Source organism: Caloenas nicobarica, chromosome 1 (genome assembly GCF_036013445.1).
Source record: "Caloenas nicobarica isolate bCalNic1 chromosome 1, bCalNic1.hap1, whole genome shotgun sequence".
Classification (NCBI taxonomy): domain Eukaryota; kingdom Metazoa; phylum Chordata; class Aves; order Columbiformes; family Columbidae; genus Caloenas; species Caloenas nicobarica.
The window spans coordinates 208,203,097-208,220,881 of record NC_088245.1 but is presented as its reverse complement, the minus strand read 5'-3'; the positions used below and the strand labels follow the sequence as shown (position 1 = coordinate 208,220,881).

At 37.0% G+C, this 17,785-nt stretch overlaps 1 protein-coding gene across 5 annotated transcripts in view; it reads left to right on the top strand.

Annotated features, from left to right (window-relative positions):
- Positions 1-17,785, top strand: part of DLG2 (discs large MAGUK scaffold protein 2) — a 770,443-nt gene that overhangs the window by 496,298 nt on the left and 256,360 nt on the right. For 3 of the 5 annotated variants that reach the window (XM_065626935.1, XM_065626937.1, XM_065626936.1), the window contains one exon: positions 9,269-9,424. The exons of the other annotated variants lie outside the window; for them this stretch is intronic. In XM_065626935.1, the coding sequence (XP_065483007.1) occupies positions 9,269-9,424 (156 nt within the window). The remainder of the gene's footprint in view (positions 1-9,268; positions 9,425-17,785) is intronic. 5 annotated transcript variants of the gene reach the window in all.

Below are 17,785 nucleotides of genomic sequence, written 5' to 3'. Positions count from 1 at the left end.
ATCTTTGAAAAATAATATTTTCTGGTTGAGGAGGAGGTGATGGGGATTGGAAGACAGAAAAAGAACCATTAAGTTGAATTCTCAGAGGAATTTTTCCTTGTATTGAAAGTAGCATTTCTCAACTGTTTCTTGTCTACTTACATAAACTTGCTAGCTGAATTGAGGATATTTTACGGAAACACCTTTAAATTTATATTGATACACAGATTTCACTTTTCAGTATTAAAACATTACAACTAATGTTATGGTTTGTGTGTTATAGAACTATCGAAAACTGTTTTCTGACAAAGGTTTTGTGAAACGTAATGCAGTAGAAATGAGTCATGAAAACTATTCCTTTGGGACCTTTAATGAGTTGACTTAGATCTTCCATTGACAAAATACTCTGCATGTTTTAAAAGTGTCTGTTTGCTGAAAGGAGTTCACTGCATTTCCTGTTAGTTTTTTTGGGGGAACAGAAGTGAAACTTTTGTTTCCCAGATGGAGAAAATCATCAAATACTGTAGGTAGAACTTTCAGATAGCAAATTTTATACCATGTTTTTGATCAGATGTTACTATATGAGTGATGAGTAAAAGATATGCAGAAGAACACTGATACAGTTATATGGATATGACAGGTAATTATGAGGTCTCAACAATCATATAACCAGGCCTAATCCAAACTCAGCATGTCAACTATGCCTTAAAGAGAATAAAATATATATAGTAATATAGGGAGACTGATAATGCCTTTTATTTATTCTTCTTATTAAATCACTTGTAACTTTGGCAGACTAATTGTTCAAGTTATATTTCCATGCTCAGTTTTTGCCTGGGGCTGGATTTGTTCACCCAAGGATAGAAAGGATTGTATATTTGTTTTGCTTTAATTTTTAGTATAAATGATATTTATTATTTTAAAAATAAATTCATTTAACCACTATTATCATTAAATTAGATTACATTTATTTTTAGCCATAGCAGCTTGGTCATTTAAGGGATGGAGAAAGAATTACATGGCTTAGTTCATGTTTTATTCTGTGTTTCTGTGTTAAAAATAGTGGTGATGTTGTATTTTAAATGGTGGAATATTCCATACATAGCTTCAGAGTGTCGAAATATGGAAGCTGATGAAGTTGAATCCACATAGTATTTCTACTGCATTTGTGAAAATCTTTCTAAATGCCAACATATATAAGTCTGTGGAAAAACTGTAATTCATTTATCCTCAAAACTGCATTTAATATTTTTTTGCAGTAGAACTCTTTAAGATTCCATACTCACACTACGGTGTATCAAAGCTTCTCACAATTTTATAATACTGACTACATTATTTTAAAAAGCCAGCATGATTGAGGACAAAGATTTTCTCTCTACTTATTTCTTCAGGTTATTTCTGAAATAGAAACATAATCAGGAGTGATTCTGTTCTGTGCTCTGAATGCCTGTTCCTGTTAGATTTGAACACTGAATGGACTGGAGAAACTGAGGGAGTGTGTTTGGCAAGGAATTATGGTGAGATGGGGTGTGAAAATGATGGAGAACTTGTCACTGGTTTTGTGAGAACGGAAATCACAAGAAGGGAACACTGGTATTTATTGGGTAAGAAAACTTGGATTTGGAGGAAGAATTTAGGACAGGGAAGAATGTGAGAAATGGGTGAAGAGGCATGAAGAAGCAGTGGAGAAAAATACCCTGGAGAAGAGCAGCAATGAATTCCAGGACTGCTGAACCAACAACTCCGTCAGACAGTGAGACATGAGGTTTGGGATAATCAAGTTGTGCAAGAAGAATTGGGCAAGGAGCAGAGACAGAGAGCAGGTAGGAAAAGTTGCTGATAAGATGCTGGCAGGATCAGTCTACATCCGTTTCTCTCTAGAAAAAGGGAGAAGAACCCAAAGTTTCTAGGGGTTGCACAATGCACACATGATCCCACTGGGCAGTTTGTCATGACAGTTCACCTGTGTAACGTCTGGAGGACGTTACTCCCCGTCCCTCATGAGGCAGAATTCTCATGCTCTAGCTCATAAGTTGGTGGCCCTGCTGATGATTATGTCGAATTCAATATGGTGTCCAACAATAGGATTTTTTTCTTGGTTTAATGTTTGGTCAATCTCAGGAATTATTAAAAAAAAACTATTAAAAGGACACTATTGAAGTTACACATTAAATGTTCAATTAAGAAAATAAAAAAATAAGTTTGTCTGTTTAACCTTAAATTGGACCCTTGGTGAGATACAGCAGTGCAGTATTTAGCTATGCTATCATCTAAAAATGTCTATTTGTAGAACACCTGTCAACAGCTTTTTAGAAAAAAAAGTCATAGTTGTACTTCTTAGCTGTATCTTATTATTAATTCCCTTCAATAAAGCATTAAATTGCTAAATTACAAAGCAACCATTTTATATTTCATATATTTCATGCACAAATTTTATCTTATACTAATTGTTAAACTTTACAAATGCATAATAATTGTCTGCCTATTATAAGATCTCATTTTGCTATGCCAAATTTATTTTAAATAATAAGTCCTAACTTGGGAGAATGATTTATGTTTAAGTAAAAATTCAGTTATTGTCAAGTCACCAGATAATCTGTTATGTATTATTTGAGCAATCCACGTGTATTTAAACAGTCCTGTCAGAGATCCCCAAATAATAGGATTTGATTATTTCTAATACAGTCAGTGGAAGCTACTTATTATTTAGCATTAAAAAAAAAAATCAGAATCTGCATTACTATTTAAATAGAGATTTCTGAAATGAGATAGTAGGATCAACAGTGATAATGTGCACAAAAATAGTAACATTTAATAGTGCCCAGAGGAAAAAGATAACCCTAAGTACATACTACATGTATCATGGACACGGATTCTTAAAGCAGCTGTTACCACTTCAGAAAGATGCCTCGGGGGGATCATGGTTAGTTCTGTGACATTGTCAGCTCAGTACTCAAGAGCAGTCAGAAAGTTAATTAAGAATGGAAATAAGATTTGATAGGAGAGGAAAAGAGTGCAAAACAGTGGTTTTCTGTAGGAACCTCTGATGCAACCAAGTCTTGAATCCTACATGGAGGCAACTGGGAAAAGCCACAGAAGAGGGTGACAGAGCTGATTGGGGTGAAGCGTAGTTTCCAGGCAGAGCTTAATAACCAGTAATTCCAGTATAGATAAAAGATGTCAGAGGGAGATCAGAGATCTGCAAAAGTACCTGTGACATAGAGAAGGCAACAAGCAACTATTATTAGTACTTTCTCACAACTCAGTTTGCAATACATTGCCAAGTTTAAAGTTCAGAAAAATAGAAGGATTTTTTATTTAATGTTACCATACGTTATCAGCGTGAAACCAAGTAATAGGCTTGCAGTTCGCAAAAGTAGAAGGTTTTGGTATGTCAAGTGATTAGTTTGTGGGACTCATTGCCACAGGGTGTTGTGAAGCCTAAGAATAGAAAAACATTCAAATACGGATGAGGATAAGTGCTGAAACTCGTGGTGGATAGGCCTACTGACCACAATTTGCTTGGATTTAGTTTCTGGTCTACATGGACCTTAACTTGCTGGTTTTCAGCAGCTGAGCAGGGAAGGGCCATTCTTTACTGACCCTGTTTCCGAAAATGTCACTGGAAGGGACTGGGGCCTTTGGTCTCACAGTCTCACCATTGCTATGCAAAACAGTTTATTTCCCATTACCGCGACAGAAAATCATTACCGATTTTTTTTTTTTTTCAAATTAAGCAGTAATTTCATTTTCTAATTCCTAATGGCTAAGAATAATGAGTGTAGCATTGGGTGTAGCATATTAAAAGTTCTAAATTATACTTATGCCTTCTTGTAGACCATTTCATTTGAAAACCCTTACTCTTCATTATTGTGCTAAAAAAATTGCCATCATCTTAAGCACTTGGTTTGCAGTTACAGAAAACTTTAAGGCTCATGAAAATAGCAGTTAATAATGGAAAAGCTGAGAAATCATTGATTATAGAAGGATTTCCAGAAAGAACTAGGGTAATGTACTTCTGGTATTTTCTTCCAGCTCTTCACACTCCTTGTCTGTCTTTCATTTAGTTGAAATAAATGTCATATGAGTGATTTGGTGTTATTTGAATTGCTAGGACATAACCTATGAAATAAAAACAACTTTCAATTCTAAATAAACCTATTGCACAATAAGGTACGTGACTCTCCCAGAAGGTTATATAAACAAGACACTAAAAGTCAAGACATATATATACAAATCACTGGTTATGAGAACTGGAAGAGTCTTATGTAATGAATTGTGATTGATTTTTTTTAATAGTGATGTACTCTTAAAGATAGTAAGATAGTTCATTTCACACTTCCCAGAAACATTATCTTAGCAATACGAATATATTAATTGTCTTTACAAAACTTGTGTACAATTAAAAATTGCTACCTAGGGAAAAAAAAAAAAGTTAGGAACTTACAGAATTGTGAGATTTATTTTCTCTCAGATTAAATTTAGTATTTCCTGGCTCTAGCCCTGCCCACTCAATATGCTGGGAGAGCTTAGCTGGTTTCTTTCCATATCATAAAAGGTTTTAAAATTAAAAAGAAAAATGAAACTGTTAACATTTAATGTCCTGTGCTGGCAACTGAACCCTACCAAAGAGGATTCTGCAATTAAAAAAGTTATAATTAAATTGAGGACCCAGCACAATGCTGAGGAGAGAACGGTTTTAATAATGCCATTTTCTTGTAACTTCTGCTGTGCAAGAAAGCCAATCTGAAACAATAACTCAGTGACAATCCAAACAAGGAAAAATAAGGACTACAAAGAGCTTTCTTTGCACGGTTATGAAATAAATAATAAAACCAGTGTCAGATCGATCTTCTACCTCCCACTATTACTGTTAGCTTTTCTATCAATTAGTTACACCTTTCTGTGGAAATTGTGCCCCATTGCAGTTAGGTCTATACTAATTAACAATTCCAGTTTTCTTTTTTGTTGTTGTTGTTTGGTTTGGTCTGTGGGATTTTTGTTTGTTTTGTGGTTTTTGTTGTTTTCTGTTTTGTTTTGTTTTGTGTTTGTTTTTTGTTTCGTTTTGTTTTAGCTAGAAAGGTAGTTTCTGACTATCTGCTGTTCATACTACCATTTAAAAGCTTACCTTGTGGCGCTGAGTGACTTGGTGCTCTCTCCTGTGATTGAATTATCTACTCAAACAAAGCTGTGCTACTACTTACATTTTCTGTTGCCTTTCTTCTACTGTCGTGTGCCTGATTCTCATCCTAACTTATTTATTGCTGTCCATCTAGACCTAGCAGCTGCTGCTCACATTTATCACAGAGCTTGGTTTTTAGCTCACTGATAGAGAGAGAGAACTGTTCTGTATGTTTTTCACTAAATAAACATTTTAAAGACAGAAAGGGAGCACATCTGTGAATTAAGAAGTTACAGCAGCAGTTAGTTATTTTTTCAGAGTAGAACCATGTTGGATAATTACTTAGTAATCCAAGTTATCCAAGAAGCATACAGTAATATTCACATATTTGGCATTTTAAGGGGATTTTTGCATAAGTATTTTTTAAAAATGAAGATAGTGGACAAAATAAGTTCCATAACATAGTTCCTTGTTGTTTCTCATGTTAAAAAATTACAAAAAATGCTTCGTATTTATTTCAAATAAGGCAAAACCTCTGAAGCCATACCTGCTGTATCTGAAAGTGATCTGATTGCAAATAAACTACAGTAAATCAGTTCTTAAATAATATATATCTAGTTATATATATCTACATAACTTCTGTTACAGCATGCTAAATGGCCTGCTACATGTTTTAAAATTCATTTGGACAATTAATGTGTCATCAAATAAGGCCTCAATGTTTATGTTCAGTCTGTCTCTTAATTATTTTGCAAGAAATGTTGAACTGACCTTGACTGTATTTTTTCAGAATGCCACCTTAGAAACTTTTTCTAAATAGCAGTCTTCTGCATTCTCCTTACTCCATGCTCTGATAGAAGACAACCTGTCTCTGTCATAGCACTGGAGATGAAGATATGCCGGACAGGATTTACCAGGTGGGCTGATGCCATCAGAGGGAAGTTCCTTCTTCTTCCAGTGAGGAGAAATATAAATAACAAGAGAAAACGCTGCATTAGAAGAATCATTTAATGAAGCTGGGTGGTCTTACTAATTCTATTTTTTTTTTTTTATAGTTTGGTATTTTTTTCTTCCAAAGTAGGCAGGCACAATTGTAGATAAGTACTAGTTTGCCATAGAGAAGGTAAGGAGTCACAAAGATATTTGAAGATAGTCTATTGCAGCAAGTATCTCATATTATTTTTAAGGATTACTGGCCTACATGAAGCACAGTTTGTATGAGTAGGACAGTCATCTGCCCAGTACAGTTTACTCCTTCTTCTCTCTATTTTTCATCCCAACTTTCAATTATTTTTATACTATTTAATTGGTATTTACTAAATCAAACTGAGAGATAAAATAACTTTATACACATCTGAGCTGCACCCCTGATGTCATGTACAGCTTATTTTTCAAGTTCTGGCTTTTCTGTGCCAATGAAATGTGCAGCCAGGGCCCAGCTATGCAATTGGCAGAAATGGCTTGTGCATCTGAGTAGTTTGAAGGTATCTGAAAAAACAGTTCAGTCCATCATCTTAATGACCACAAAGAATGGCATCTGATGGTAAACAAATGGCTATGCTGATCTCAGACCAGTTCATAGGCCTTACGAGAAGTGCACTCATAGCTGGAATTAGCTGATACCATAAATCCTGTTCTAAGCATAGAGTCCAAACATTAAAATGATAACAAAATTGAATTCCTTTTCTTAATCTTAAGACCTTTCTGTTTGGCTCAGTTACAGAGGGTGTGTTGTTAGCTAGCTCGCAGCATCACTTGTATAATACTAATGAATAGAGGACTTTATGCAGTGACTTCAGAAAGGATTGTTCCAGTTTTCTGTTATTTTGCCATCCAGCAAGACTAAAATAAGTGAGAAATGCTGAATGTTTCAAAATTTGCTGGGCTTTGCAAGAAGTTTTGCTAGGGCTTCGTGTTTATACTTGGACTAGTCTCCATATCTAGGTAGATGCTAAATGTTTACTTTCATTTTTGCTTTTGGAAGCAGTTTGTATCGTTCAATTAGCACAGCAATTCCTTGTATCTGTCCGTGTCTGTGGCATGACCTGTGTCTTGGCACAAGGTTGGATGGTCAGTCATTGATGACTCAGCGTAGTTCGAGCATTCACAATATATCCAAAGAGTGGCAGCGCCTATGTTATCTACCACTTAGAGGAGATGAGAAACTTGAATATAGAAGTTAGCAAGTCAATTATGGACTGGTTAGAGTTCTAAGCCATGCAAAATCTACAGTTTGTATTCTTCTTCTTTCACTGGGGAAGTATTTCTTCAATTTTCACAGTAGGTATATCATTCATATTTGATATTTGTACTTGTTTTTTAATATATTACCTAAGAGTGACTGTTGAGAGAATAAAAGGCAGTATTGGTCTAAAATACAGTAATAGAAGTGGTTTGGTTTGGGTTTGTTTTGTTTTCTCCTCTGGATTTTTAGTATTAGAAGTAGCAATTGATTTGATAAATAAATTATTAAATCCACTCCTCTGAAACAAGTGTGAAATATACTGAGAAAAAAAGAATTTCTACCTTAAATATTTGTAAAACAATTGTACAAAACGCTTGACAGAATGCTTTAGAACCAAATGAGTGACAGCTTTGCTATTTTGATGTAGGGTAATATTAAATTGCCTTTTTTTTAAGAGTAAAGTTTTCACTGGGAAACTCGGGCACAGAGAGCTCTCAAATCATATGTCAGATTGCTATGAATAGTGTTGGCATTGAGTGAGATCAATTTTCAAGTACAGCAGCTATTACTTTTCCCCTAAAGGACAAAACCAGAAGCTAACAACACAGGAAAATTTGTTCTCTGTATATCAGTGCATCCACAACCATAATAAACTGTGGTACCGGTGAAACTCACTGCAAAAAAACACATATGAGGAACAGTGCAGCCAGAAGAACGAAAAGAGTTCATTAGCTGCTTGGCCTCTTCATATTTCCAGAGTTCTGAAATAGGATTTTCATCCAGTTAATACTGTATTGCTGTGATTAAAGACAGTGGCAGACCCTGAGTCTTCTGGCAGAAGCATGGATGTGGTGGCACTTGAGCCTTGGCAGCGTTTAGAGCAGAAACTTCAGGAAATTATGAGTCAAGCTGCATTCTGCCATTAGGCCCGGAGGTATCTGCCATTAGGCCCGGAGGTATCTGCCGGGGCCAACACAGTAGCTGGAGAAGTTGCATGACGGGAAATGTACTATATGTGGTGCATTGCTTTGAAAACTGTCTGCTGGTTGTCTCCTGTGGATCCTGGCTGGTTGGTACCAAAAGCTGCATCCCCTACTTCCCTCTCCCCAGGCGGCTCCATCGGAGGCTCATGGTAAGTATTGACTCTGCCAAGTGGTTGCCCTCTGGGCAGCAGGAGAGAAGTGCTGGGTGACCTCTCAGTCTCAGTTTTTGGATCTTATTCTTCATATCTATCTTCACAGACTGCTGTCTGTCATTTGGAGCAGTACTGCAAGTCGATTGCTGTAGCCTTGTCAACAAGGTTAACTGGTTGAGACGAGGTCTGCATAATCAGATTTTGAAGGCTGACTCTGAAAAGAGAGCAAAGAACTCTTGAAATTTATTCAATTGCCTGCCAAAGAGATGAATTTCTTACAAAAATTGTCATTGTCAGTGTTATTATAGGATATAGCGCGCTTTTACCACAGCTCTACTTGCAAAACCCCAGCTCATTGGGGCAGGAGAATGTTGTATTAAAAACGGATATGTACTTCATCTTTATTTTAAGTTGATGGGTAAATACTACCTTTTTCAGGTAATAAACATCATAGTTTCTTTTATGTAATGCTCAAAATTAAGGTCACAGAAAGCCGTGCAGAAGTAACGTCCTTAGATTTTAAAAAAAGAAAGCAGAGTATGTGGGAAGATTTACCACTGAACTTCAGAGATAAGATATTCCCTTTCATGGCCACACTTCCCATAAGCCAGTTTTATGACCCACTTATGTTATGTATATCTTTATATGCAGTTGCTTGTATGCCGTAATACTGTGTTCTCAAATTGTAACGTTTCCTTTAGCAGCACAATTTGCTTGTCAGAAGAGCCCTGCTGAAAAGGTCTTGACAGATTTGCTGTGCATGCTTTTGAAATGATTGCTGTGTTTTCTCGATACTCTCGGCCACTAATACACACCTGATCTTTTACTCTTGTCTCTGTATCACCAGGCCTCCTGAACCTGTTTACAGCACTGTGAACAAACTGTGTGATAAACCACCTTCTCCTAGGCACTATTCCCCTGTCGAGTGTGACAAAAGCTTCCTCCTTACAGCTCCCTATCCCCACTACCACGTAGGCCTGCTCCCTGACTCTGAGATCACCAGGTACTGCATGCGCTTCTTCCTCACCTCCTTCTTTAGTGCATGAACATCGCTAGATTTATTGCTTAGTTTGCGGCTTCACCACAGATCTTTTTTTCTACAGCTCGCGCTTGTTTTTAACCATGCTTTCACATATGCACCACTGGAAGATGTATGCTGCCTCGGTATATAATTTTGGTCATCCAAAATCCAGTGATGAATACAGGCAATGTTTTGATCCATTGGAATGGTGCTCTAAAATAGGTTACATGTTGCCTATTACATTTTACAACTGAATTCAGTGTTCATTTTTCTCTACAGAAAGTGACTAAGTCTTCACTGAAAGCTGTAGTAATTTGATTTGATTCAGTCATTTTATTTCTGTGTTGCGAATACTTTGTTCACTGAGCGTCTTTGGGTTTACAGGGTGGCTGCCTAAGCCATTCAGAAGAAATTAAGCAAAAAATAATCACCTCTCTCACCAGATCATGGTTGAGAGTACATTTAAAATTTAATATTCCCTAGGCTAACTCTGAGAGGACCGTTAGCAAAATCTGAAATTAAGAACATTTCCGTAACTTAAGTAATGGAACACCTTGCTATAAAATATAGTCAGTGATTGCCTCCTAAGAAATATTTAATAGAGAAAAACATACTGTTCAAAACTGTATGCTAGCATAACCCACCTATTTTTCTATATTCTACTAGGATAGCAGTAAACTACTTGCAAACAAGACGTGGGAGATAGAGGAAGAATTAGGCACAAGTTTTCAAGAAGGTGTTGAGTGCTTCCTTTGTCAGGAAAAAAACTATCATCTTCTATATTCTATGGCAGTAGAAAAATAATTGTATTTGGAGCTTTGATCATAGAGACTTTCCACAGAAAACATTTTTCAAAGAAAAAGGTAATGTGGGAAGAGGAGAGCAGAGATGTGTAAGTAGAAAGTAAAATGGTAAATTAATATAAGATACAATAATAGGAAACAAACCCAAGGGATTAGAAAAACAGCTGTGAAAGTCATTGCAGTGCTATGAAATAGGAGCTGAATTTAAAAAATAATAAGACAAATACTAGTGAAGAATGCAACAGATGTGGTAAGACCATGCAGAAGCTGTCAGTTTATTAGAATGAAAACTGTGTAGCTTCTAGAATTTGTAAAAAGATGCTTAGTCGCTGGACAAAGTGATTAGTCCAGCTGTTTAGGCCAATGCAAATATAGGTGAATAACACTGATAAGGGCAATGTTTTATAAAGGTATAAATAACTCTAGAAGAGTGTCAAGCACTAACCGATCTATCCACAATATTTACATTTCTCTGCAAATATTACCTTAAAGGAAATAACTAGCCAAAAATTAGACCACAGGTCTCTAGGTAGAGAGTACGTGTGAGTAACTTATCTGTTAAGCATCTCAGTGCTTCTGTGTGTTTAGAAACCGACAACAGAAGAGATCATTATAAAAAGGCTTACTTTTAAAATGGTCCCTTTAGAAAGGAAAGGACCAACTTGAACCAGAAAGTTGAACAACTGGGTTCTAGGGGAATTTGGGGCCATGGAGGTGTGCATTGGGAACACTGAGGATTAGACTGTGTTGCTAAACAGAGATGCAGTTCATTGCTAAGTGGTTGATCTCTATAGACACAACTGTCAGGACTGTGGGGATAGATGGGGGAAAAGGATGAACCTGTTAAGGTTTCCTGCAGACCAGATAATCAGTGAACCTCTGGAGAGCTCATAGAACTAGGCCATTTTGCCAGGTGAAGGTATAATTCTCTACATCCTTTTGCTTTATTGTGTGATTGGTTGATTGATTGATTGATTGAATATTTGATCATCGAACACTTGATGACCTGACATCAGGACGTAAAAAGCTGGGTTTTGTTTTACTGAGAACAATTCTCTTCAAGAACAAGGTTTCATTTGTCTTCATTCCACTTTGGTGTAAAAGTAAGCTCTAGTCCCTGTATATTTAATCAGTTTGTTTATTTCAATGGTCCAACAAAAACTGCAAAAAGAACATGAAAGATGAGAAAAGACACAATTCATGGTTAACTGCTCTGCACTATGTGCTGCTACATGCTGTGGTAGAGGGAACTGATTGCTAGAATTCAGACTTCCTTCCCACTGTGAAATAACATTCAGCTGGAAAAGATGACAGTTTTCAATGTTCTCAAATACTGTCATCTTTTCCACAGGAATAGTTGACTGTGGAGTAAGACTTTTGAAGTCATATTTCACCAAATGCCTTTGGTGAGGAAAGTGACAGCTTTACAACACATACCATGATCTGATTTCCAAAAGGACTAGTATTCACAGTTGGAGAACAAATTTTAGAAAAGTACTAATTCCATTTTAACCCTAATCCAAGTGGCTGTTTTTGCAGAAATGTTCACTGTATGCAGTCCTATATTTCACAAAGTGATGGGTCTCAGGACTGTACTCTGTTATTTGGAAAAATCAATCCATAAAAAGTCTTTGTTTTAAATCCACAGCTGTGATACCACCACCTGTTTTGGAAGTTGTACTACAAAACAATCTTCCAAATATTGACCAGCTATTTTGAAAGATCTCCCTTTACTCACCTGAATTCATCCTCTACATTATGCACTTCCATCATCTCCTGTCAAATATAAAAAGATATGTCCCTGTCCTTCTAGAAAGAGTTTTTCATCAGAATTTGTCAGCCTCCGTTTTGAGGAGGAAGGGACAGGGATTATTTGCTGGTTTTGGTAACTGCAGTCATTGTTGTACCTCAGTGCTCCAATATTGAGACTCTTCTGCTGAACTGCAAGAAATTTGGTTTGAGAAATAACTCTTCCAGAGGAAGAGGAATGTGATGCCATGTTCTCCCAATTGAAATGCTTTTAAGCCAGCCAACACCTTTCAAATTGCTGCTCCAGACAATTTGTCAGCTACTCCTCAGATGATTGTTTTTTCAAGGCTCATTAACTTAATAGGCAAAGAGAACTCATAGGCTAAAGCCTAATAAATTCAAGTTTATAACCCTTGCTTTTATAGTGGCCTGTGTTAGCTCCTGAGAGATCTGGAGGTCTAGAACAATATACTCCCATTTTAGGATAAAAGTAATTCATTTTTTGATTGAATTATCAGTTCATGTGAATTGATATTAACATGGCTATGTCAATGTGCAACAGCTGAAAATCTGGCCCATCGAAGGCAGGAATAGAGAGAGTAGTAGGTTTTCCTTTGAGAACACCACATGGGAACAGGTGTAGGGTATTCATGTTCTGGCCTCTGTCATAATTGACAATTATGTGTACAATTAGAAGATTATTGGCAGTGAAAGAAAATCACAGCTCTTTCTACAAACATGAGACTTTGTTTCTGCATTATGTAACACGAAATGTTATGTTTTCAGTCTTCGTCATTACATTCAACACTGTATAGACACACTTAAAAAATGCTTCAGTTTTGCCCAGAACTAAATTCCCTGTCTTCACTGAAATCTTTTGGGCACTCTAGCTGCCAGCACAGTTTTAGCTAAAAGGAGGCCCTGATATTGTTGGTTTGTGTGATTTTCTTTTCTCTTAAGCCTTTGATTATGTGATTGCATCAACAATTTTTGATTACATGTAAGAGAAGGAACTGTAGGTAGAGTTTCAAGCTTTGTAGTCATGGGAGAAAAGCTGGGGAACATGACTCCTCCCAAGAAAATAAAAATAAGTGAAAATTTTGTTCATCTTAAATCTAGCAGATCCTCATTGTATTCCATGGGTGCCTCATTTGAAAGTATTGGCTTGCTTTTTAAATCAAGATTATTTTCTCGAAGAGATCCTCAGTTCTGGGTGACACTGTGATCTGGAGTCTTAGTCAAGGTAGTTAATGATATTGTGCTTTGTTTTCCCAGTCTGTGAAAGAGGTTTATCAATGATCTCTTAGGGCTTCTTTGAAAACTGATTCGATCAGAGACAATAGCATCCTATCCCTAATGGCAATTTGTGTTATTATTTAATAACATGAAAATGATTTTAAGGTATTTCAATTAGATGAATGACACGAGTTTTTGGGACAACCACTACTTTCTCACCAATGGGGATTAGGGAGAGAAGAACATATTGGCACAGAGCTCTAGAGCAGTGTCTTTGGCAGAAAACAGTGCACCATTTGCATAGGTATTCAAGGGTAACTAAGCATTGTATAACTCTATATTGGGGTTGGGGTTGTTCAGCCTGGAGAAGAGAGGGCTCCGGGGAGACCTTATTGTGGCTTTTCAGTACTTAAAGGGACCCATAAGAAAGATGGGGACAGACTTTTTAGCAAGGCCTGTTGCGATTGGACGAGAGGTGATGGATTTAAACTAGAAGAGGGGAGATTCAGATTAAACATGAGGAGAAATTTTTTACACTGAGGGTGGTGAAACCCTGGCCCAGGTTGCCCAGAGAGGTGGTGGATGCCCCATCCCTGGAGACATCCCAGGCCAGGCTGGACGGGGCTCTGAGCAACCTGAGCTGGTGCAGATGTCCCTGCTCATGGCAGGGGTGGCACTGGGTGAGCTTTGAAGGTCCCTTCCAACCCAAACTATTCTATGATTCAATGATTCTAAAGAGCTACGCAAATAAAATTTTACTGAAATGTACAGAGGACATAGGGGTAAGGAGCCCTATAACATCCAGAATCTTAAGAATTGATGCGGGAGGCTTCTGACAATGTGTGGCTGAATTCCTCACTACACTCAGACTCATGTATGTCTGCAACGCAAATGCTGCTGCTTGTGGTCACCTCACTGGAGCTGAGGGATCCCTGGGATCCCTCCATTGACCATGAAGGGGCAGCTGAGAAGGTGCTGGTCACTCTTCACTGATCCTAGCTGGAGATGTGACTGGTTCATTGCTATAGTGTCCTTTCTCATTTGTTAATATCTGTTCAGCCTTATTCTTCACAATAATCTGCTGGGAACAAGCTTATTGTCAATGTGATGCCTGTAATAGTACTTGTGTGTGGCTGCCTTCCAGGGAGGCTCTTGTCATCTTTATTGAAATTCGCATTTTACAGGACTACTTGTCCCTGTTTCAATCCCATGTGTTTAATATAGGAATTATATCTCCCAAAACACATCTAGCCATATTTTGAGTTTTTTCGAAATGCCTGGCAACCTGAAAATGGGACCTATCAAACAAGCAGTAAAAAGCAATGATATTATGAAACTGAGTCTTCAACTTGCCCCACATAAACACAACCATCTTTCTTGAATTTAAAATGAGCTTTTACTCTTTGTTGTTGTATTCATTTACTTATTTTTTGTGAAAATTTCAAATAATAATTGCAGAATTGGAAATTAGTCTGTTTCGTGCAAATGGGTCTAAGTACTTAAATATTTAAAATCAGAATTGGAGCAGATCTCTATTTTTTGCTATTCTAATACCTTGGAATTTACTTCCGGACTGATCTGCACTTTACACAATCCAGCCACAGACAGCAAGATTATATATGGTGAACTGGGACTACTAAATAGCACTGCTTAATGACACTGGAAAGGAATAAGTGCACAATTATTTCTGTGGATTTCTGAATGGTAAAATGCGCAATACTGAGGTTCAACTTATTCATTGTCAATGGAAACAAGTAATTCCTATAGTCACGAAGAAAAAAAAACTTTAGAAAATAAAAGATATCTGCTTAAAATACCTTGATAAACTAGCTCCCTAAAACCATAAGGTGGCATTTTAAAAAATGAACACTTTGACTTTTTGTTTTGAGAAGTGACTTTAAGGTATATCTAGACAGAAATTTAGGCATTCAGAGGCACAGAGCATATATCGAACCCTAAGCAATTTCAAAGATTAAACTGGTCATCACAGAGGCTGGCTTGGGTACTGATGTTCATACTGTTGGGAACTGAAACATCTTGTTATTGCTGATTTCAGTGAGAATTAGGTATGTAAGTGCTATGGCCTACACTTCCTAAACAACATCTTTGGACATTCAAGTACTTCGTTAACTCAGGCACCCAGGCCTTTTGAAAATAAGCTTGGAGTCCTTTACTCACATACAGGAACACACATTGTGGTGGTTGGCAAGACGTAGCCCAGATGCGCACAACTCCATACCCATCAAGCTTGACTTGGCTGTGGTGCTTCTGAAAGCACCTCCAGAACTGCAGTATTTTATAGTTACATATTATAAGATTAAAAAAAACAAAAACCAAAAAAAAACCAACCCAAAAAACCCCCCAAAAACCCCAGCATAAACTGTGTTGATTAACTGTCTACAACTCTAATACAGCGTCTCAATGTAGATTGTCTCTGCTTGTGAATCAGATTGCTGAGGCCTTTAAATTACATAGGATCTTTTGGAAATGATACAAATTAATTGTAGATTTTCCTTATGACTTTCAATTAAAAAATTAAAAAGTATTGACTGGAGCAGTTTCCTATAATTTCCTGCTAATCCTCACTGAAGTGTTCTCTTCAAGTAAATGATCCAGTCATATAACTGTTAATGAAAGAAAAATTATGTTGCCTTTCAGCCTCATCTTTAGTGTTATTTTGCATGGATGAATCGCTGACCCTAATAAGCACAAACATTCCTATACACTGTCTTATGCTCTTTCCTTTTTTTAATGAAGAGTCTTCTATTTTCGACACTATTAATTAAAATGACTAGGAAGATGAAACTTTTGAAAACTCAGAGAGATGATTGCAGGAGAATCTTAACCTGTAAAGGCATAAAATCTCTCCTGCTCAAGTGTTTGATTATGTAAAGTTACAGAAGCCTTTCAGGTTGAGATGGGATGCTTCAGGTTAGAGCTGCTGGGCTTTGTTTCCAGTTGTGCTGCTGACTAATTCTCTTTAGTTGAGCACATCACTTAATTCTATTTGCCTTGCTTTATCTATAAGCAAAATGGTCTTCTTATTCAGTTATATTGAGAAGGGTAAGTAATATTATTAAACAGAAGAAAAATTTTAAAAGAGAAAAATTAATGTGCTTTTTTCTGTTCCATCATTTGGGAAATGTTTCCTATTTTTGGAATATACAGTTTGATTTTCACAGATACTGTGCTTTCTTGTGCTATGGATTCTCTTTTATTCATATTCTGCACCCATGGAAATTAAACTGCATGTTCTTAGCTCAAAAAATAGACAGAAATGTTAACTCAGTTTAGCTGAATAGCAGTATTTTCTTTACAATGTCTTTAGAGAAGAAAAAAAAAATAAGTTCGCAGTAAGAAAGCATCTGTAAATCACTACTATTAAAATTTTCCTGCTGTTATGATTACAAGCAGAGCTACAGAGAAACAAAGGAACAAAGGAAAGATGCCTCCTTCTTTTCCATGCTCACAAGCAAGCCCTGAAATTCAGTCTCTAAGTCACAGAAAATGCTCCCAAAGTATCGAATGCCAGTTCCTATGTCTTTTCTAGATTAATGGTGAAGACTGGAACCAGGAGACTAGAAAGCTCTCAGGCCACTTTTAACTGGTTCCTGCCTGAGGATTTTGGCCAGAGCAATCAGCCATCCAGCGTGGGCAGGATCAGGTGGACTATGACCCTCAAAATGGTCATTTTGCTTGATGTGTGCTTCAGATGACACCATCTGGCTAGATACAAGGCAGGAATGTTGCCTCAGATTATCTCATGAAAATCCAATCAGTTCATGACAGTCCACACAATAACTTCATTGTTTGAAACGGTCATTTCTGTAAACCACGTTATTGTTTGTTTTCAGTATATGTAAGCGCCCTTTCAAACATCTTGTTCTGGTCTCTGAAAATCCCTTCGAAACAGTTTTTCCAAAATGATAGAGCACTAAAATTCCAGACACATTATTCAAATGTTTCTGAGTGTTGGGATAAATTTAAACCCGCATCTTCAATAATGGTTCCATATCTGCTTCAAGTGTATTCAAGTTAAATGACAAAAAAATTGACAGAAAGCGTCACTCTGCATAGGAGTGCTCCAGTAACAGCTAATGGAGCCCTTCACTGATTCAAATCTTGTCCACAGTGACAAAAGTTAATGACAATTGTTACCTGACAACTGTCTAAAGGCCAATATGAGAAATGGGGTTTGAGATTTCAGTTTCATTCCTGCGGACAAGTTTCGACATAATAAAAATCATCACTCCATCTGTCACGGTAATTGCTGGACTCCCGGCTCATCAGAGAAACCAATAATAGATTTAACCTGGAGAACAAATTACTCTTTTTACCCCAAGAGAGAGTTCTTTGAGCTTAGAAATGAAATATTACTGTGGAGACAGGGTAAATAAAGCTACCTTGTGGCTACCTATGCTGTACCTGTTGGGGAAATAATAATTCCCAGAGTTGTAGCTGCACGCAAAAGAGCAAGAAAGCTTAGAGCAAAGAGCTGGGAACTGAGAAATTTGCCTGTACCACTGACAGCTTGTATGACCTTGGCAAATTTGAG